The sequence below is a fragment of the Heterocephalus glaber genome, unplaced genomic scaffold, assembly GCF_053883595.1.
Source record: "Heterocephalus glaber isolate CG9 unplaced genomic scaffold, H.glaber_assembly_v1.0 deba00001565, whole genome shotgun sequence".
In the NCBI taxonomy this organism is placed as follows: domain Eukaryota; kingdom Metazoa; phylum Chordata; class Mammalia; order Rodentia; family Bathyergidae; genus Heterocephalus; species Heterocephalus glaber.
The window spans coordinates 564,500-585,516 of record NW_028258352.1 but is presented as its reverse complement, the minus strand read 5'-3'; the positions used below and the strand labels follow the sequence as shown (position 1 = coordinate 585,516).

The 21,017-nt window shown below is 36.7% G+C and overlaps 1 protein-coding gene across 25 annotated transcripts in view; it reads left to right on the top strand.

Annotated features, from left to right (window-relative positions):
- Window positions 1-21,017, top strand: part of Ncor1 (nuclear receptor corepressor 1) — a 164,246-nt gene that overhangs the window by 63,962 nt on the left and 79,267 nt on the right. For 16 of the 25 annotated variants that reach the window (XM_087192061.1, XM_087192062.1, XM_087192054.1 and 13 more), the window contains 6 exons: window positions 4,695-4,873; window positions 5,640-5,694; window positions 6,670-6,771; window positions 11,090-11,217; window positions 17,074-17,291; window positions 18,950-19,012. In XM_087192061.1, coding sequence (XP_087048187.1) covers window positions 4,695-4,873; window positions 5,640-5,694; window positions 6,670-6,771; window positions 11,090-11,217; window positions 17,074-17,291; window positions 18,950-19,012 — 745 coding nt within the window. The remainder of the gene's footprint in view (window positions 1-4,694; window positions 4,874-5,639; window positions 5,695-6,669; window positions 6,772-11,089; window positions 11,218-17,073; window positions 17,292-18,949; window positions 19,013-21,017) is intronic. The other 9 variants (XM_087192066.1, XM_087192065.1, XM_087192073.1 and 6 more) reach the window with 1 other exon arrangement.

Genomic DNA, 21,017 nt, shown 5'->3' with positions numbered 1-21,017 from the left:
CAGCGCTCTGAGAGTCTGAGACAGGAGGATTGCAAACTGAAATCCACCCCAGGCAATTCAGCGAGACTCTGTATTAAAATAAAAAGTAAAAGAAGGTGCAACACAGTGCAGAGGCTCCAGGTTCAATCCCCAGTTATGCCCACCCCCACCCAAATAGACCTACGTTAGGGCAGCAGTGGTAGGGTAGTAGAGATAGATAAGAGGGGAGGTAGAATGGATGGGATAGATGGAGTGTGGCATGAGAAAGGAGGAATACAAACAGACTTCCTGGTTTCGAGTTTCTAAAGTTGTGAGACAACTTTGCAGATGGCAGGCAGTAGGTTGTCTGAAGTTTGTTTTCTAGCCAGGTGAACTTGGGAGAAAGTTGAACTAGAGAGTTCATCTGTATGCAGGTCAAATACTTCAGGCATGGGTTACATGAAGTGAAAAGGCAGGTGAATGAGTATATGGATATTAAAACTAAATGCAAAAGGGCCGGGGATTTAGCTCAGTGGTTTTGCCGCCTGCCTCACAAGTGCAAGGGCCTGAGTTTGATCCCCGGTACCAAAAAAACCCAAAAGAAAACCTAAATGCAAAAGAGGTTCGTTTATGAATAAGAGTGCCATTTCACAAATTTTTACTGAGAAAATATACTTTTGTATAGTTAGTAGGTTTAATTTGTTTTTCAGGCATTTCTTTGCCTGTGTCAAGTACAGACTTAATAAAATTATGAAACAATTAAATTTGAAGAGTGTAACATCTAGGCCCAGCAGCAATATTTCCACCCTTACGAAGAAGCTTCCTCATTACTTTCCCACAACAGAATTAATCAATATCTGATTAATTTCATTTTACATTTATTTGTATTATATAATTATCTTTATGTTCAGTAATTGTATATGATCACTTTGAATATCGTCTTCATGAATATAATTACTATACCTTTGGAGCTATCTTTGAATTTCCTGTTCCTAATATTTAGTAGTATATTAATAAATAAAGAGTAAAAATACCGTTCGGTTCCTAAGGTTAGTCTTCTCCAACCAGGTTCAAACCATCTCTTAAGGCTGGTCCAAAAGCCATTTGCTATTTATTGATTTAAGCTCATTTTGTTTTTATGCTATGGCTTTTCTTAAACTTCTTAAAATTCTGAACCTTATTTGTTGTAGTCATTCCCTTAAGTAATAATCAAAGATAATTATTACAGTCTTATATATTTCAAAATAAATGCTAACTATAAGTGAATATGTAAATATTAGCTTCCAAGGGTAGGAATATTTTGAGGACTTAAATATGTACCTAATAATTTATTTGCAAGAATAAGGTAGATTTAATCTAAAATGTTGAATGATTTAGAAATAATAAATTAAGTAAAATTCCTGCATGTATACTGTTTAGCATATTTAAAAGTAAAAGGTAAAAAAATAAAATAAAATAAAAATCAATAAATAAAAGGTAAACTGGGTGTGGTGGCTCACATCTGTCAGGAGGATCACAAGTTCAATGTGAGATTGGGCAACTTAATGAGACCTTGTCTCAAAATAAATAGGGCTGAAGGTATAGCTCAGTGGTGGAGTGGTTGCCTAGTTTGTTCAAGGGCTTGGGTACAATCCCTATTACCATCAAAAAAACAAAACAAAAACCCTAAAACGCAGTGTCATGAATCCCTGTACTCCATCTTTTACTATTAACTTAATTTGGCCAATATTTTTTCTCTTATCTGTGGCTATTGGTTTAGGTTGTGGGATTAATTACATGTTTGCTTTTTGGAAAGGTAAATTTTAGGGATATAGCTACTTTTTAAAATTGCTTTTGGGCTGGGAATTTAGTCACCTTCCTCGAAAGCACAAGGTCCCAAGTTCAATCCCCTGGTACGCCCCAAAAATTGCTATGATAAGCACTTTATGTGTATTATCACATTTAAACTCTGAAAATTCTGTGAGGTGGAAACTTTTGGAAGTGACCAAAGAAGGTACAGGTTAAATAATTTACCCAAGGTCCCAAACCAATAAGTAATAGAACCAGATGTCCCACCCGGGCAGCCTGATGCTGGGATCCTGTGCTCTTTCTCATGTCTATATTCAGTCAGGTGCATTCTTCCAACAGATATAAACAACCTCCCTGTTAAGTGCTAAATTTTGTAGCAGGAATTGGGAATAAATATAATGGTGAGTTAAACCATCAATTTAATCATCTCATAAAGTTAAATTCCTAGCAAGGGGGATTTCTAATCATTTTGTACCTATGTGTGTGTTGTATGTTAATCGTTTAGACTGTGTGTGTGTGTGTGCTTGTTTGTTTATTTTGGTTTTTTGAGACAGGGTCTCACTATATAATTCAGGTTAGCCTTGAACTCTGTGCAGTCCAGGCTGGTGGTGCTGCTGCTGTTCAGTCTCCTGAGTGCTGGGATTACAGATGTGCACCACTATGCCCAGCTGCTAGCTTGTGTTTTAAAAACACACTTTCTGTGAGTTTTCCTCCAGGACAAGAAAGTAGCCCATTTGTAGTTTGTCATTTTATTGTATGTATGGTAGGATTCCATTAGTATTTGATGTGGCACACTATTTTGCCTTCATGATCAAATAAAAGTATATCATGTGTTCTTACAACTTATTTCAGAATTCTTGTCACATTAGCCCTGAAAGAGGTGGAAAAGTGTATAAACTGAGTTCTATGAGCTACCGTAGGTCTCAGATTGTTGTTGTACCAATCAAAGTAGACCTTTACATGGTGGTTTTTCCTTCCTTTTTCACTTTTGATATCCTGCTTTCCCAAGGAGGAGATCCAAAGTGGTTTTTGGTCCTTTGATATATATAACCTGTGAGGAACAATTTTACTCAAGCATTTCTTGAATTGTTATTTAATGTCAAGGTCTCATCCTTTCTTACAGCTGTTTTACAAGTCATTTAATAGTGATCTAGAGCACTACAGCTTTACTTCTGTCTGGGCTGGGTGAGATACATTTCTTTTGGGACACATTTACATTGTTGTCTTGGAAAATTAATACATAATGCATATAATATTGCATAATTTCAGTGCAAATGGAGTTTTCATTTCTCTTGTAGCAGTCTACTCAGGGGCTTTAAAACATAACCATTCATATTATATTGCTTAAAAATTTTTTTTTTTTGGTACTGGGGATTGAACTCGGGCCCTTGCGCTTGGGAGGCAGGCAGCGGAACCACTGAGCTAAATCCCCGGCCTGTTGCTTTTAAAATTGCCTGTAAAATGTATGATTGAGAGGACATCTATCTCTTGAAATTTATTTTGTTTCTTTGGTTTTTTTTGGGGGGGTACCGGGGATTGAACTTGGGACCTTGCACTTGCACGGCAGGTGCCAGAACCACTGAGCTAAATCCCCAGCCCCCCTATATCTTGAAATTTATAGCCGTAATAACTGCAGTGACTACAGCTGTGTTAAATTTCTTTGCTTATTTTTTCACAGATCCTGATAGGGAACATCTACAAGCATTCCAAACTTTTTTATCACTTGAGGTGATTTTAAGCTAATGTGCCTGCCTCCAACACTGATGTTCAGACTGCTTGAGAGTACCCCACAAAATTAGAGACTTTGGGGCTAGGTGGGATAGATCAGTGGTAGAATATTTGCCTAGCATGCATAAATGTGGTTCAATCCCTAGTACCACCACAAAAAAGAAAAAAGTTAGGCTTTGTAAGGACTTAACTAGTGGCGGTATCCATCTCTATGTGGAAAATTTTTAGGAGAAAGCTTTGTATTTGGGCAAATACTTTTGATAAGTAATTTTGATAAGTTTTTTAAAAATGAAAGTTAATGATCATAAACATCCTAAGTCAAACTTTGGAAAAAATAATTTGTATACAGCTGGGTTTGGTGGCGCACAATCCTATAATCCTAGCATTCAGGAGGCTGAGGGAGGAGGATTGCTGTGTGTTTAAGGCCAGCCTAGGCTACATAGTGAGATTAAGGTTAGCCTGAACTACGTAGCGAGACCCTGTCTCAAAAATTTAAAAACAAGGTCTTAAATTTTTAGTGAAAGGATTATGTAAAATTAGCAAAAAATATTTAGTATGTGTGTAGGCTTAGGTAATTTTCTTTTCTTTTTCTTTCTTTTTTTTTCTTTTTTTTGAGACAGGGTCTGGCTGTGCAGTTCAGGCTGGCCTTGAACTCATTATGTAGCCCAGGCTGGCCTTGAACTCATGGCAATCTTCCTGCCTCAGCCTCCCAAGTGCTGGGATTACAGGCATGTGCCACCATGCCCTGCACTGGCTTAGGTAATTTAAGATCAATGACTTAAAGATTTTGATGCCTGGTTGTTTATTTTTTTATTGTTCTCTAAAATGATGCTAAGATTTGTTTTCTAAAATGTTGTTTATACTAGTTTTAAATAATACTATATGATAATAAATGCTACATGAAGTCATTACTTTAATGAACTTGGCATCATTTTGTATCTTCTAGGTCTGAAATATCTTCTAAGTATCACATTCATTTAAGTAAGGAACTGTTTTCAAAGTATAGGTTATAAGACAAATATGTAATCTCTGCATCTATAATTAATTTAGTGAGTATGAAGTGTATGAGTAATTGCTATATGTTAGGTGCTATGAGGCATTACTGTAGTAGGTGCTATTGTCAAACAGTGTTTTTAAATGTCTTTTAAGAGAGTTATTCTACTTCCTTTTAAAATTTGTAGTTTAAATTTTATTATAAGTAAACTGCTTTTTTTTTCCAGAATAATGAGAAACAAATGCGACAGCTCTCTGTCATTCCACCTATGATGTTTGATGCAGAACAAAGACGAGTCAAGTTCATTAACATGAATGGACTTATGGAGGACCCTATGAAGGTTTATAAAGATAGGCAGTTCATGAATGTTTGGACTGACCATGAGAAGGAGATCTTTAAGGACAAGTAATTTAAATTTTAAATTATTCTCTAATAGCAGATTATATAAGTTTGTAAAAGGGTGTGGCATTTACTTGTAAATTGAACTGTTTCCTCAAAAACTCGGTCCCTTTTTGACATAGAATGGATATTATGAGAAGTAGAAAATATTGATCCTCCCATAAGTTTGTAGGTGGGTGAAGAGGTAATGGATAAGAACTGAGTAAACAGAGTCGTTAAAAGAGAATTTCCCAAATTTGGAATCTGTGCAGATCACTTTGGGAAATTTTTTGTTTTTGTTTTTTTGACAGCACTGGGGGATTAAACCCAGGGCCTTTGCACTGAGCTACATCCCAAACCCTTTTTATTTTTAATTGTGAGACATAGGTTGCCCAAGTTGGGCTCAAACTTGTGATCGCCTCAGCCTTTCACCATGTTGTTATTAAAGGATTGCATCACCACACCTGGCTTGTGGAGCTTTTTGAAAATACAAATTTCTCGGGCCAGGGATTTAGCTCAGTGGTGCTGTGCCTGCCTGGCAAGCTCAAGGTCCTGAGTTCACTTCTTGGTACTGGAAAAAAAATTTTCTTTGCCGTAGATCAGTCTCATCAGTGCTTAGTAGATGGTTCTCAGGACGCTACCCTTTAAAACTCTAATGATTATGCAGTTATTACTCAGACTGATAGAGAGGAATCACAGGAAGTTAGTCTACATAATATTTCTTATTCTGAGGTTTTCTTTAAGCTATTAAAATGTTTGTGCCTATGTATGTTTTTATTTTTGTTTTACTCAGGTTTATCCAGCATCCTAAAAACTTCGGACTAATTGCATCATACTTGGAAAGAAAGGTTAGAAATGGTTTGCATTGAGAATATTTGTAGATTTGTGATGTTGTTACTTTGGAATTTTTGTGCTCTTAACAAGCAACAATAGTTAAGTAGAACCGATTTTGCAAAAAAAACCAATTAGAAATGATTCTAATTAATTATAATTATATAAATTATAGGCTGGGGATTTAGCTCAGTGGTTTCACCACCTGCTGCGCAAGTGCAAGGACCCGAGTTCGATCCCTGGTACCAAAAAAAAAAAATTATATATGCAATGATAATTAAAATTATTAGAAGTCCTTAGCACAGAACACAGAACTATTTTTCATGGTTAATGATAAATGACCTCAGCTTATATTTTCCTAAAATTATATAGCTTATAGTGCTTTTTAAAAGTAATTAAATTTTTTTTTGCTACTGGGGATCAAACTCGGGACCTTGTGCTTGCGAGGCAAGTGGTAAATTTCTAATTAAAATGTAGTAGTACTGATTTCCTCAGTTTTTTTTTCCACAGTGAATTGACTTTAGTGTCCTTCTTCTTTTCTTTTTTTTTAGTTTTCATTTTTAAGACCTTGTCTCACTGTATATTCCATGCTGGCCTTGAAATCACTAGGTAGCCCAGGTTGGCCTGGAATTCCAGGTGGTCCTTCTGCCTCAGCCTCCTGGGAGCTGGGATTTCAGGCATGTGCTGCAACACTCGGCTGGCTTTAGTGGTCTTAAAATATTTAAAGGGACGTTTTGAATATTTACATATATGAGGCAAAACAGTTTCCTTAGAAATTAATATTAAATAAAGTATTTGAATGGATCTTTGTGTCTATAAATGTCTGTATAGTAACTGTATTTTTAGAGCTCACACATGCCTTAAAATACTAGCTATCCTTATATGCGCCTTTTTAATTTATACTTTGGGAATAACAAATTTACTTTGAAAGTATTTTACTTAAATTTTTAAAAATTTTGTTGAATTATCAAAAAGAACTTTTTCCTTTACAGAGCGTTCCTGATTGTGTTTTATATTACTATTTAACCAAGAAAAATGAGAATTATAAAGCCCTAGTAAGAAGGAATTATGGGAAACGCAGAGGCAGAAACCAGGTATGTTTTATTATTGTATGAATGATGTTTTAGGGTTAATAGAAATAGCAAGAAAAAAATGTTATAACAGGAGATTTGAATTTAATGTATATTTTAGAGATTACTATTAGGTTGTTATAAATGTTATAATTATTTAGAAATCTTTTATTTTTCATATATTTCAAGTTACTAGTGTGATAAAATTAATTTGAAAAGTTTTGTATTTTCCTGTTACCTGAATCTGTATTTCAGCATTAATAATAATCATGTCATTAAAGCCAGGGATTTAGCTCAGTGGCGCCTCACCTGCCTCACAAGTGCAAGGTCCTGGGATCTATCCCCTGTACCCGCCCCCCCCATCATGTAATTAAATATGAGATCCATCACACCTTACCTAATATAACATCTTTAACCACTTCTTTTGTCTGAGCAGGGGACAGGTAGGGTAAGGGAGAGAACGATAGCTTGGTAACCAGCGTGGATGATTGTTTACTGAAGCGGTTGAAACCTGATCTTGTTTCATATTAACTTCATTTGAGGCGTTTAAGTAGTTTAACCCTTAAAAAGTTTACCTAAAAGGGAAGTTTTTCACAAGTATATTTTCACAGTTGCAATTCACTGGTTTCAAAACTTTGTCCCCCAGAATAACCAGTCAGCAGCTATTACAGCTCATATATGTATTACCAATGAGGCTGCTGCAGTAATGCTTTTGTCTGCTGCTCTCCTCATCCAGATAGAGAGTGCACTGTGGACTTTTATTCATGAGCTCTAATTGCTGCTGCCTCCTGGCATTCCACAGTCTCTTCTGGTTTCCTGCACAGCTGACTTTTCAGTGTATTGCATCTTAGTCCTTTTCTTCCCTTACAAGGCCTGGTCAGCCTGGTCAGCCTGGTCAGATAGAGCTTTTTTTGACTTAGATCTCTATTCAGAGTCATAATCTTCTTATGTTTTCTGAGTTTTTCCTGCAGAATACTACTATCTCAAAAGATGTGCTTACATATTCTTTGGAAACAGTATTTCTTGGTTGAAAAAAGTATAGTTACTATTTCATGAGGTAGCTGTGTGAAAATGCTGCTAGAGGCTGAGTAAGCCGAAACCTTTAAATATGCATTTTCAGTGGATTGGTGAGTGGGGTACAAATACCATTATGCTGAGTTGGAAAAGATCATTAGAAGGTGAGAAAATGGCAATAGTATAGGTGTACTCATTGTAAAAATTGTATAAGGGAACAGTGAAATGGCTTGGTAGGACTAATAATGATCAGAATGGAGAGAAAAGCACCTGCTTGTACTCTGATAAGAATAATATCACAGAGACAGAGACATAGATAATTGTTGTAGAGCTCCATAAAGATATACTGACTGAAGAGGAACAAATTGAATATTGGCAGTGAGATAGGAAATACCATTCTGCCAGAGATGGGAGTATTGCCGGAGGTTTTCTTCCTGCTTCCCTTGAAGAAAGTGAGATCAATACCCTCTGTCTTCCTTTAGCTAGAGATGCTGGGAATCTCTTAGACAAGGTTCAGCTACACATTTTTAATAGTAGATTTATTTATTACAAAATAATACTTATAACTATTATTAGTTTTAGGAATTATGTGTTACATTTAAATTTTTTTAGTTCTATACAAGATACTAAGGTAATACGATTATACCCTATATTGCCAGATGTGGAAAAAATTGCAGCAGGAAGTTTTGTGTGGGAAGGAGTCTCTTTCATTCTGAGAAACTTGTTTTCCATCTCTGTGTTCTCTGGGATGTTTCACTTCTCAATTTGGCATAGTTCCACATCAGTGTTTTGCTTTCACATTCTTGTCCTTCATATCATTTTGCTAGGAACCTCAGCACTGCCCCAGAATATATTTGCAGGACTAAGATTTGCCACATCCATCTGTATCTTGATCTGAGCTTTAGGATATTTGCCCTCAGGTAGGCTCAATTTTGGTTTGATCAGCCCTTTCAGCAATTTAGTCCTACACTCATTAGCTTTTAAATTACCACCTTGAATATTTTCCCTATAGTTTTGTATTTTTCTGGGGATCTGAGAGAGGAGGGAATTAAATAATGGGTTGAGACATCCATTTCAGACAAAAGAATCTTGTCTCCATTTCTTAATTGCTTGTGTACTTCATTCCATTTATTTGTGTCAAAATGGATGGGTGACTTTTCAGAAATTAGGAGGTGTTAGTTTAAGGGTTTTCTTAGGTATAACTAAATGTCATTAAAGAAAATCCAAGTGACAGGTGAGAAGAGAAGCCATTGGCCCTTTGAATAGAAGAGTAATATCAGATTTCTCTGGGTACTCTGTTGAGAATAGATTGTAAAGAGGCAAGGGAAGAAGTGAGACCAACTAGGAGGTTTTTATAATAGTCTCAATGGATTATGCTTGGAGAAGACTAATGGGGAGTGATAAGGAGTGTGTATGTATACAAAAATATGTATATACTTTTGTGGTTCTGAGGATCACCTCAGGGCCTTGAGATGTTAGGCAAGTGCTCTACCACTGAGCTACACCTTCAGCTGCTGCATATGTTTTTTTTTTTCTTTGGTACCAGGGATCAAACTTGGGTCCTTGTACTTGCGAGGCAGGTGGTGGATCCACTGAGCCAAATCCCCGGGCCCTGGATATGTGTTTTTGAAGATGAAAGCAACAGGTTTTGCTGATGGATTTATTGTGGGGATGAGGAAGGGACAATGATTAAGGATAACATCTAGTTTTGGCTTATGAACTTGCCATTTGCTATAATAAGTTAGTTCCATGTTGTCTGGTGAAGGGAAGAGGTAAGAGGACAGATAGATTATTATGAGCAAGCTTAACATTAGCTTGGATCAAATGAATGTTTGGGGTGGGAGAGTAAAACTTCTGAAATAACAAAAACAAAGGAATTGATGTTTGCCAAACCCAGTATATGTAGACATCTACTATGATCAGATGATCTTCTAGATGAATAAAATTGGATCCTTGTCCTTGGTAAGATGATAGCATAATGGAAATCAAGGAAGGTCTCACAAGAGATACAGTAGTTTGAACTGAATCTCAGAGAGTATATAGGAGTTTACCAGGCAAGGAATGGCAGAGTGGGTGTTGCAGGCAAAGGCATGAAAGTGCTAGGCATGTTGAGGTGAGTTTAGAGCAGCAGAGAATAGTATGAGAAGGATGGGTTGCAGGAAAGTATTCATAGGTGAATAGGCTTTGCTATATGGTGATATGGTGACCTGTAGGTCTCTTCTCATTGGGTTATGCAGTCTTAATTTCTCAGATAAATGAAGATAGTACACAGTGCAAACTGCATTTCATCTTTTTCTTTTAAAGTCATACTTTTAGCAAACACGACATCAAAGATAACAAGGTCCAGGGCTGGGGATTTAGCTCAGTGGTTCTGCTGCCTGCCTTGCAAGCACGAGGTCCCAGGTTCAATCCCCAGTACCAAAAAAACCAGATAACAAAGTCCCTAATTTGACTGACAATTCACTATCCTCAATTGTTCTTTTTTCTGGGCTTGGTCCATGTATAGATTTATATGGCTGTAATTTCAAAATAGAAATATTTGGAGTGTTTTGTTTCATTTCACTTTATTATCGCTTTAATATTTTTCCATATTCAGTCTTAGTAATGATCCCAGCTGCCAACCATTTCATTAAATGGATGTTCCTCCCAAATGTATAAAAGTATAACAGTGTTTCTTGTAGCATCATCTATAATGATGAAAAGTTTGATACATGTTAATAAGTGCATAATGTTAGGAGGCTAGTTTAAAAATTTGTGTGTGGTTTATCAAATTTAAAGGTAGAATTGGAGTGTTTATATGATAAGAGTAGATAGGAATTGCCAAAAAAGAGCACCAATTTCACATTTCCAAGTGCAATCTTAGTGTTTTCACTTGTCTGATAGGTCTAAATGCTGAGAGAGAGAGAGAGAGAGAGAGAGAGAGAGAGAGAGAGAGAGAGAGAGAGAGAGAGAAACACCTTTTAAGCACTGTATTTAAAAGTACTGGAAACAAAAAAAATAAAAAAATAAAAGTACTGGAGCGGGGTGTGGTGGTGCACTCCTATAATCCCAGCACTTGGGAGGCTGAGGGAAGATTGCCATGAGTTTGAAGCCAGCCTGGGCTACATAGTGAGTTCAGGGCCAGCCTGAAAACTACAAAGGGAGCCCCTGCCTTAACCCACCCCCCAAAAAAAGTACTAGACTGATTTTTAATGCATAACCACCAGTTATATTATAAATGATTAACATCTGATCATTTCAAAATTTGGATTGGTATTATAATTTATTACCACAATTGGAGAAGCTGTTTTTGTTACCTTTGTATCTCACAAATGATGGTTCATTCTAGCAGCAAATTGCCCGTCCCTCACAAGAAGAAAAAGTAGAAGAAAAGGAAGAAGATAAGGCAGAGAAAACAGACAAAAAAGAAGAGGAAAAGAAAGATGAAGAAGAAAAGGATGAGAAGGAGGACTCTAAGTGAGTTAAGTAATTGGAATTCAATAAGTCAAATATGTAGTTATTTTTAAATAATGGAGCTGAATTTGTTGAAGATGTGAAAAATTAGATAAAGGAATCAGTGGGACATTTATTTTCACCATCTGATAATTATTTATCATGATTAAGAAATGGAGTGTTTCAGCACATATAACTTCTGCTGTAATTTAGGAATTTATTTTCTAGGCATGGGTTACTACTTTCAGAGGGCTAGTTTACAGTAGCATACTCAACACCAAGATATTTTTATAATTTGATCTTTGATTTGGAAGATTCCCTAGCCCCTTTTCAGTCAGAGATGGTATGCATCTGAGAGCATAAAAATGCTGAGAAAGTAATAATTTTCATTGATACAATATTTTCCAGGATTTAAAAAATTTTATTATATAAAATAGAGTTCCTGATTTTTTGTTTGTTGATGTTGCTGTTTTTGTGGTTATGAAAGTAATTCTTGTTTATTATAGAAAATACGGAAAAGAAAGAAATATAATGAAAACCCTATCATTTGATTTTTCAGTTTGGAAATCATTGGTAACTTTTGACAAACCTTTTATTTTTGACTATGCTGTTGATCAAGTTGACAAAATATCTTTAACAAGAGGCTGTAAAATAGAAGCCAGTTGATAAGGATTAAAGAAGTAAATCAGGGCCGGGGATTTAGCTCAGTGGTTCTGCCAACTGCCTTGCAAGCGCAAGGATCCGAGTTCAATCCCTGGTACCAAAAAAAAAAGAAGTAGTAAAGCAGAAGAACTACACTGTACCTTTAATTTAGGGCTGAAGGGAAAGGAATTATTCTTGAAACTTTTGGGAGAAATAATCTGTAACTTGGTAAACCACAACAGGTCTCTTTACTTAAAGTGGATAAATTTTGAAAATAATCAGCATCTTCCATTAAGCAAGAATAATTGAATCTTTTGAGTGTTACCGGCTATTCATTTGCAAAAATGCATCTTAAAAGTACCTTATTTCTAAATGTAACCATCATGAGAAATAAATACTACTGAGAATAGTTTTCTTTTTTTATAATAAATTTTATTTAATTTTATCCCTTTCCCTCCTCAAGCCCCTTCCCCTCTCTATATACAGAAGCTTTGTTTCCATTTCTTCCTTCTATTTTCACTTTTTTTCTTGTCCCTTGCTTCCTCCTCCCTTGTTACCCTTTGCATTTGAACGCTTTCTGCTGGATTGATAGTCCCTTGCTAATTTTAAGAAATCTCTCTTTCCATAATCACCCCAATCCTGTCTTATATATCTGATATTTTGTCCTCACATTGGCTCATTCTGCTGTGTATACTTTAAGTGGAGTTTTTAATCTCCTGGATATCTGTTTGAACCTGTTTCATGGATTCCATTTCTTTCCTGTGCTAGGGATTCATGTTTTCCATCATGTTCCTGATTTTTTTTACCATCATGTTCCTCTATTTTATTATCTGTATCTTTCATTCTGTTCGCCATCTCTGTAGTTATGTGGGAAAGTATTTTTGCTTTGATTTTTTTCTAGACCCACATTCATTTGCTGTGTTACTTCTTCTGTTACCACTTATAAGAGAGTCCAGGTGGGTGGCTTTCTGATTGTTCCACTTCATTGCCCCCGGGGTTTGCCATTGGTGAGCTGAAAGTCTGCAGAGGTTGCATCTTATTTGAGTGTCTTCTCATTTTCTATTTTTTTTCAGATGCATATTGTTTATTAAAGATGTAAAGGCACTTCATTAATTTTATAAACCTCAAAAGTTAATACTGACTTTTAAAAATTATACTGGGCTCTTTTTTTTTTAATTCATTAAGTTTATTGATACATTTTAGGTATACAGTATAATGACATTCATCATTGGGAATTTGTACCTTTACATGATATACCTTGATTCTTTTTTCCCCATTCCCTTGCCCTTCCTTCAACCCCTCTAACCCTCCCTATATACAAAGACTATTTCCGTTTTTTCCTTTTCTCATATTTTTTCCTTTCCTTTATTTCCTTTCCCCTACCCTTCTCACTCCTCATCCCCTTCCCCTTTGGGCCTTTTCTTCCTATTTCACATTATCTATTATACAGTTTGATCCTCATTTACACTTTCAGTTTCTCACACCAGAGAAACAATGTGGTATTTACACATGTGTCCTATTTATTTCACTTAGGCGTGTGGCCTCAATGTGCATCAATTTAGCTATAAATGTCTCTAGTTTGTCATTCTTTATGGTTGAGCAGTACTCCATTTTATAAAAAAAACCATATCTTCTTTATCCAGTCACCAATTGATGGGCATTTGGATTGTTCCCAAGTTTTAGCAATTACAAACTGTGCTGCTATAAACATGGGTGCGCATATATACTGTGGTATGATGCTTTTAATTCTTTTGGGAAGATACCCAGCAGGGGAATAGCTGGGTCAAATGGGACCTCTAATCCTAGCTTTTTGAGGTTTCTCCATACTGATTTCCTCAGTGGTTGCACCAGTCTACACTCCCAGCAACAGTGGAGAAGGGTTCCTTTTTCTCCACAACCCTGCCAGCATTTGTTAGTGATTTCTTGATAGCAGGCCATTCTTCCTGGAATGAAGTGGAATGTCAGCATTGTTTTCATTTGCATCTCTCAGATGGCTAGTGATGTTGAACCTTTTTTCATATTTTTTTTGTTGTTGCTACTTGTCTGAGAAATGTCTGTTCATTTCAGATGCCCATTTTTGGATTATGTCTTTAAATTTGGGAGGCCTGATTTCTTTAAATTCTTTATACATTCTAGATAGTAGACCTTTGTGTGAGGAACAGCTGGTAAAAATTTTTTGGGGTTCACTCTTCACTCGTTGATGGATTCTCTTGCTGTGCAGAAGCTTTTGAATAAGATGAGATCCCAGGCCAATCTTCCTAATGAACATAGACGCAAAAATCCTCAATAAGATACTGGCAAACAAAATGCAGAAGATCATACACCCTGACCAAGTGGGATTCAACCTTGGAATGCAGGGATGGTTCAACATGACGTAAATCAATAAATATAATACACTATATTAATAGAGCCAAGAACAAAAACCACATCATCTGAAAAGATGCAGAAAAACCCTACAGAAAATTGAAATAGATGGTCTTTATTCTGTCCTGATTTTCTATTTTTTTAAAAGTTTGATTCCTGAGTTGATGCTTGTAAATTGCTTATGGTGAGTAGCTTTATTGCCAGTATTCAGAACCCTTAGCAAATAACTAGTGCTCAGAAGTGTTTTCCAGGTGTAGCTAGCTTTTGGGTTTTGAGTCTGTTGTAGGATCCTCCCTCTTCAGTTTATTGAGGATGAGAAGTTTCTGCCTGTTTGGCCCAGCTGCCAGTTCTTTGGCACTGGCCTATAAGTTTTTTAAGACCCTTAGGCAATCTCAGTCTTGTTATACCAGGAAGAACAACTGATTAGCACAGTTCTGTCACCTTGGCTAATGTGTGGTACAATCAGCAATAACAACAGCATCAAATACAGTCTAGAAAATGACAAATTGTAGCCCTTAATATGGCATTTTTACCCTTAGGGGATAAGATTTAAAAGGGGTTAGGGGTAAAAAACAAATAATAGATCAGAAGCAAGGCTGGAGGATAAACTTTAGGAAACTGGTGAAGAGGACAGGTGGGAAAGAGAAAAGGAAAAAAATAACAGAACAACAACAACAAAAAACTAGAAACTGTTTAGACAACCAAGAATAAACTAAATAAAACAAAACGAGAACTAGAAAAGAGGAAAAAAAAAGAACAAAGATTAAAAAAACCCAAAATGTCCAATTCAAGATGTGACTCTGCTGTCACTGTAGGCAATGTTGCCAAACAGAGTCCAGAGTGAAACTGATTAATCCCAGCAAGCTAGCTGCAGCTTCATGGTGGTGCAGTGGATAATCCAAGTTGGCCTGCCTCTTTATTTCCTTTGAAGTTGAGGCCTGTTTCTGGCTTATGAAGCTGTAGCCAGATTCCTTGAGCCTACACAGTCTCTGTGTCTCCTGCCAACTTGAACTCCGTTCCCTGACCTCCTGCTACCTTGAACTCAGCACATGCACCGAGGCACTGGGAGCGACTAGATGGAATATGCCTGCAGCTATTCTGAGTTCAGAGCTCAGTTGGCCTCTCTCCAAGATGCCTACCAGCCAGTCACCCTCTTCTGGCTGAGGTCTGAACCTGGATAACTCAACAGCCGCTTCAGTCCAGTGCATGCACTGGTCTGTCCACTGGTGTGTTTCTCCGTGGAGGACTCTGGGGTCATGAGTATTCACTGTGCATCTGTAGCCATCTGCAGGTTCGGCCCATCTTTCCCCCATGGAGTGTCCAGGCTCTTGGTACTTCCCTCCTCTTCATTAAAGTCTCTCTCTTCACTCTCCCTGCAGACTTCAGTTTTCACCTCAGATACTTCCTGGGTCCCGGGGACTGCTTCTCTCCTATCTCTCCTCCTCAAGCTGCTGTATTCCAGTGTTAGAACACCAAATCTCAGAGAATCCAGAGAATGGTTTTCTAGTATTTCTTGTACTACCATTATTGTTATAGTGACTACTATTTATTGAGTTTTCCCCAAACACCTGAGATGATGCTAAGTATTTTAGCCTTAATAATAGCAAACCTGTATGTCCTGGCACTGTTGTAGGCACTTTATATAAAATTAAGTCCTTTATTCCTCACAGCAGCTCTATGAAATACACTATCATTTTCCTTATTTTACAGATGAGGAATTTGAAGCTCAGTGAGTTGAGGCAGTTTTGCCAAGGTCACCTTTAGTAAATCACGGAGATCTGGTACAGACCCAGGCAGCCTGGCCCTGGAGATCATTCTCTTAACTATGAATCCATACTGCTGTGTTTGTCCATAATCGCCCTTGGAGGGGTTTCAGAATATTGAGGGGTTTTTTTTTCCTGTACCGGGGATTGAACTTGGTACCTTGCACTCGAGAGGCAGGCAGCAAAATCACTGAGCTAAATTCCCGGCCCAGGATAACAAGTTTTTTAAAAAACGTATTGTGGATTATTAATACAGCATAGGCACCTGTCAAGAAGATCATTTGTTTCAACTTCGTTTCACAGATATGACATTGTAGACCAAAGGAAAAAACCGGGGACACTGCCTTTTGGTGTAGCTCACTGCCTCTGGATTGCAAGTTTAATGATCCTTTTGGTGTCATTTGTGATTTCCTCCTGGACTGTTCTGAGTTTCAAGTTATTTGATTTGAAATTTGGTTATATTTTAACTCTTAATATGTAATTTCATTATTGTGAAATATCTTAATGTGAGCCAACTGTTGTGGCACATGCCGGAAGTCCAGGGTGTTCTGCAATCTAGCTACTAGAGTGGTGGAGGCACTAGGGTTGCAAATTTGAGGCCAACTTATTGAATGTTGTAAAATTTAAAAGAAACAAAACAAAAACATACCCAAAAGGTACTAGAGGTGTAGCTTAGCACTCCTTGGGATCAGTCTACAATACTGCTTCTCCCAAACAATAATAATTTTTAATCCACTCAAAGCTATTCTAGATTATGGGATGAAGGAATTTTCCATTACAAAATTTTGTAATTGGGGCCAGGGATTTAGCTCAGTGGTGCCGCCGCCTGCCTTGCAAGCACAAGGTCCCGAGTTCAATCTCCGGTACCAAAAAAAAAAAATTTTTTTGTAATTAACAAATTTGGTAGATTTATTCACTTTCTACTTGAAGCATGATCAAAACCATAATTTTCTTTGATTTATGTACACTTTTGTTAGTACATGTGTGTAGTATATGTTTATATTCCTTGTGGGAAATTGTTTCTTATATGTAACATATCTTAATTCCTGTGTATATATACTTTTAATTCCTGTATATATACTTAGACATTTTCATTTTCTTTTGTTTCCAGAGAAAATACCAAGGAAAAGGACAAGACAGAAGGTACAACAGAAGAAACTGAAGAGAGAGAGCAGGCCACACCCAGGGGGCGAAAGACTGCCAACAGTCAAGGACGCCGGAAGGGCCGAATCACCAGGTCCATGACAAACGAAGCTGCAGCTGCCAGTGCTGCAGCTGCAGCAGCCACTGAAGAGCCTCCACCACCTCTGCCACCGCCACCAGAACCTAGTGAGTGGGAAGAGTTCAGAATGAACAGGCTGTAATTTCTTTTGGGATTCTGTTTCAATGCTAGAATAGGACAGAGACCTCTAATATTGACAACCTGGAAGTAACTGTGAATTCTGGTCTTTAAATTTTAAAACTTGAACATCAAAGTCTTTTGAAAAAGAACATCAGCCTCAATCTTGCTACCCTGTTCAGCTATTTTTCTTTTTCATATAGCTATAATCTTAGTATGCATACCATTTTGTTTTCTGATGTTTTTACTTGATATTTATCACAAATATTTTCTAATTTCAAAGTAATCTCCATTTTTATTTTCTTAAATGGCTTTGCTGGGGCCAGGGATTTAGGTCAGTGGTGCCACGCCTGCCTCGCAAGTGCAAGGTCCTGAGTTCGATCCCTGGTACCTAAAAAAAAAAAAACGCTGTGCAGTGTAGGTGTTTTGGTTCTGAGGGGTCAAGCTGTCCTCCTCCCTTTAAGACATCACTAAGGGCTGGGGATTTAGCTCAGTGGTTCCGCCACCTGCCCCACAAGTGCAAGGACCCAGTACCAAAAGAAAAAAAAAGGACATCACTAGAATGAAAAAAAAAATGTATGCACATAGTGTTTTCTTTCTGTTGCTGTTTTTTACAGAACTAAATTCTTAGGCAAAGGTTTACTGGGCATAAGAATCTAAGCATGCTTTTCTCTCTTAGAAAGTACTATTTCATTAGTCTATAAAAGGATTCTCTTAATGTTAAGTACCACCACAAGTAGTTTCGGTGACACTAGTTTTATCATAAAACGAAAAATGAAAGACGCACATTGTAGGAATGATAAGAAGGAACAAAGAAAGATAGGCTTGGGGCAGAACATGATGAATCTTGTTTCAGCTGTATCTTGATTTGCTTGCAAAGGAGGGACCTTGCAAACATTTCAAAGTAGAGGACTGCTCTGAAAAGACTTGTGGTATAGAAAGATAACTTTGATGGCAGTTGTGGAAGCCAGTTTAGAGAAGCTAAGGGTTAGAGGCAAGAGGACATTGTGTATATGGAGGTGATGGATTCAGGAGATTAGAGTTGATACATGTTACTGGATGAGTCGTAAATGACAAGGAGAATTCAAAAAATCAGTCTGAGGAGATAATAATTCAAGTGACTGGGTGGGTGGTAGTACTGTTAATTGAGAAAGGGCCTATTGCAGGAGTGCTCTTCAGACTTAATATTTTCAGGCATTTTTCAATAAAGCAGAATCACAGTACATAATCCATCTGTGCCTACTGGATGCCAGACACTGAGGAATGAATTAAGTGAGTTTAGAGAAGAAGAGAGGGCACTCTGCCTGGACAGGAAGGAAGAGGGTTGTTTTTACTTTCATACTCAGGAGACAAGGAATGGAGATCTGCAAGGTGGGAAGGCACTGGTTGCAGCGGGACTTTCTCAAAGTAAGCTAAAGGTTTTCAAACATGTAGATGTGGATGGAGCTTTTGACAACATTGAGAAGTGTGGAACTTTGGTGTCTAGTTGTTGCAGGAGACATTGAGAACATCCAGTTTCCATAGTTTCTTTCACTAAATGCTTTAAACACACTTTATATCAGATAAATAAGTTATTTATATGTTCATCTGAATGAAGGATTTAACTTTGTTTTTCTCTGCTTGACTGGGTTTTCTCTTTTTATTTAAGTTTCCACAGAGCCTGTTGAGACCTCTCGATGGACAGAAGAAGAAATGGAAGTTGCCAAAAAAGGTAAATTATATTGCTGTAGTTTGGACTGTCTAGGATTTGTTTTTGTTTTCTTAAAAAGAATAATTAGTAATGAGTGATAAGGAACTATTTTTTAATTGAAAAATATAAAAAAGTTCTTCCAAAAAGGTAACTAGAACTGAGAAACAAATTTAAGACTTTTTGATGGTGTGATACCCAGTAAGGTACTTCTTTTGAAAGTTTAAAGATTTTTTTGATGCAGTTTTATTTTGAGTAGAAATAAGTAGCTGTTCTCACTTTTTCAGAATAGTTGTGACTATATGCTATTAAAATTTTTGAACAAATTTTGATATAAAATGTGTATTTTTATTTTAAAGTTGCATTAAATAGAATAGTAACTTCTTTCTCAGTTTGGATTTGGTTAAATCTTTGATTATGAACCACTGAGAAATTGTACTATGATTCAGAGGAGAGAACATGTTTTATATCTGGGTAGACAAAGATTTGAATTCTGTTTCAGCTAGTTTTTTTTTTTTTTTTTTTTTTTTTTGGTACCGGGGATTGAACTTGGGTCCTTGGCTTGCAAGGCAGGCGGCAGAACCACTGAGCTAAATCCCTGGCCCTGTTTCAGCTAGTTTTGTAGCTGTGTGGCCTTCCATCTCTCTGAAACTTTATGGATTTTCTGTTTGTTTCTCTGTGCTTCTTAATGTATAATTTGAAATTGAACTAGAATTTGTAATAGCATAAATAATGGTTAATTTTAAGAAAGATCAACTCTTTGGTTGTTATATTAGTCATTGTCTCATTGCTGTGACAAAATACTTGGCACTTGTAATTTAAAGGAGGAGAGGCTTACTTTGGCACATGATTTTAAAGCCTTCAGTTCATAATTGGCTGGGTCTAAGGTAGAAATAGCATGCTGGAAGGCATGGCAGAGGAGAGCTGTTCAATTCATGATAACCACAAAGCAGAGAGCAAAGGAGAAGGAAGGAGGTAGGGAAAAGAATATACTCTTGCAGCTCATGTGCTAGTGACCCACCCCTTCAACTAGGCCCCACCTACTAATAGCACATGAACTACTGATAAACATGAGTGTAGAAAGAGTATAGTACTGCCTTGATCCATTCACTTTCCAACTTACGAGACTTTTGGGGGACATTTTAGATCTAAACCGTAACAGTGGTTAAACATTTACTTTTTAGCTCTGGTTCTACCGCCTTCTTTGGAAGCGCAAGGTCCTGGGTTCAATCCCTGGTACCAAAAAAAAAAAAAAAGCACATTTACTTTCTAGTTCTACATAGAAATTATTTTATGTAGCTTGATCTTTTGGGAACACATTTTATTCAGATTTTAAAAATATACAGCAGGTAATGAATGATACATTTTAGATTCATGTATAAGTTAACTTTACAAAAAAACAGTTTAAATTATTCTGTTTTCAAAAGTATCTTCATTTAAACTATTTGACATGACTGGCAAATACTACTAAATTTGTATAATTTCAAAAAGATTAACAAATATTCTCATTTCATCATCAAACTGGCATGGTTAAGTAAGGAAATATTAGCTATACATAAAATTATATTTTAATACAGATATAGCTATGTATGATTGTTTATATTCAACACTCAGTTGACTCTTTTTACTCACATATCAAGAAATTTGCTAGTCAGTTTTCTGTTCACATTATTGGAGAAGCTACTTGTATTAACCTTGAGTAACTGATGTTTATTAATAGTTAAGTTTGTATTGAAGATTCCTGCTTTAATACTCCTGTTATGTAAGGTTTATCTTGAGAGCTCTGTACATATGTACAGAGGCATTTATGTACTCATAATCTTTGCACACAGGTATATAATTACTGCATATATGTATTGATAAAAAGTGTGTTAAATTCTATAGGTTTCTCTAATGTATTAAAACAGGATTACGCCCCCTGCTTTGCAAGTACAAGGTCCCGAGTTTGATCCCCAGTACCAAAAAAAAACCCAAAAAATCAGGATTATTTTAAATACTAGTTAAATTTTTTTCAGGGCATTTCTTGAAT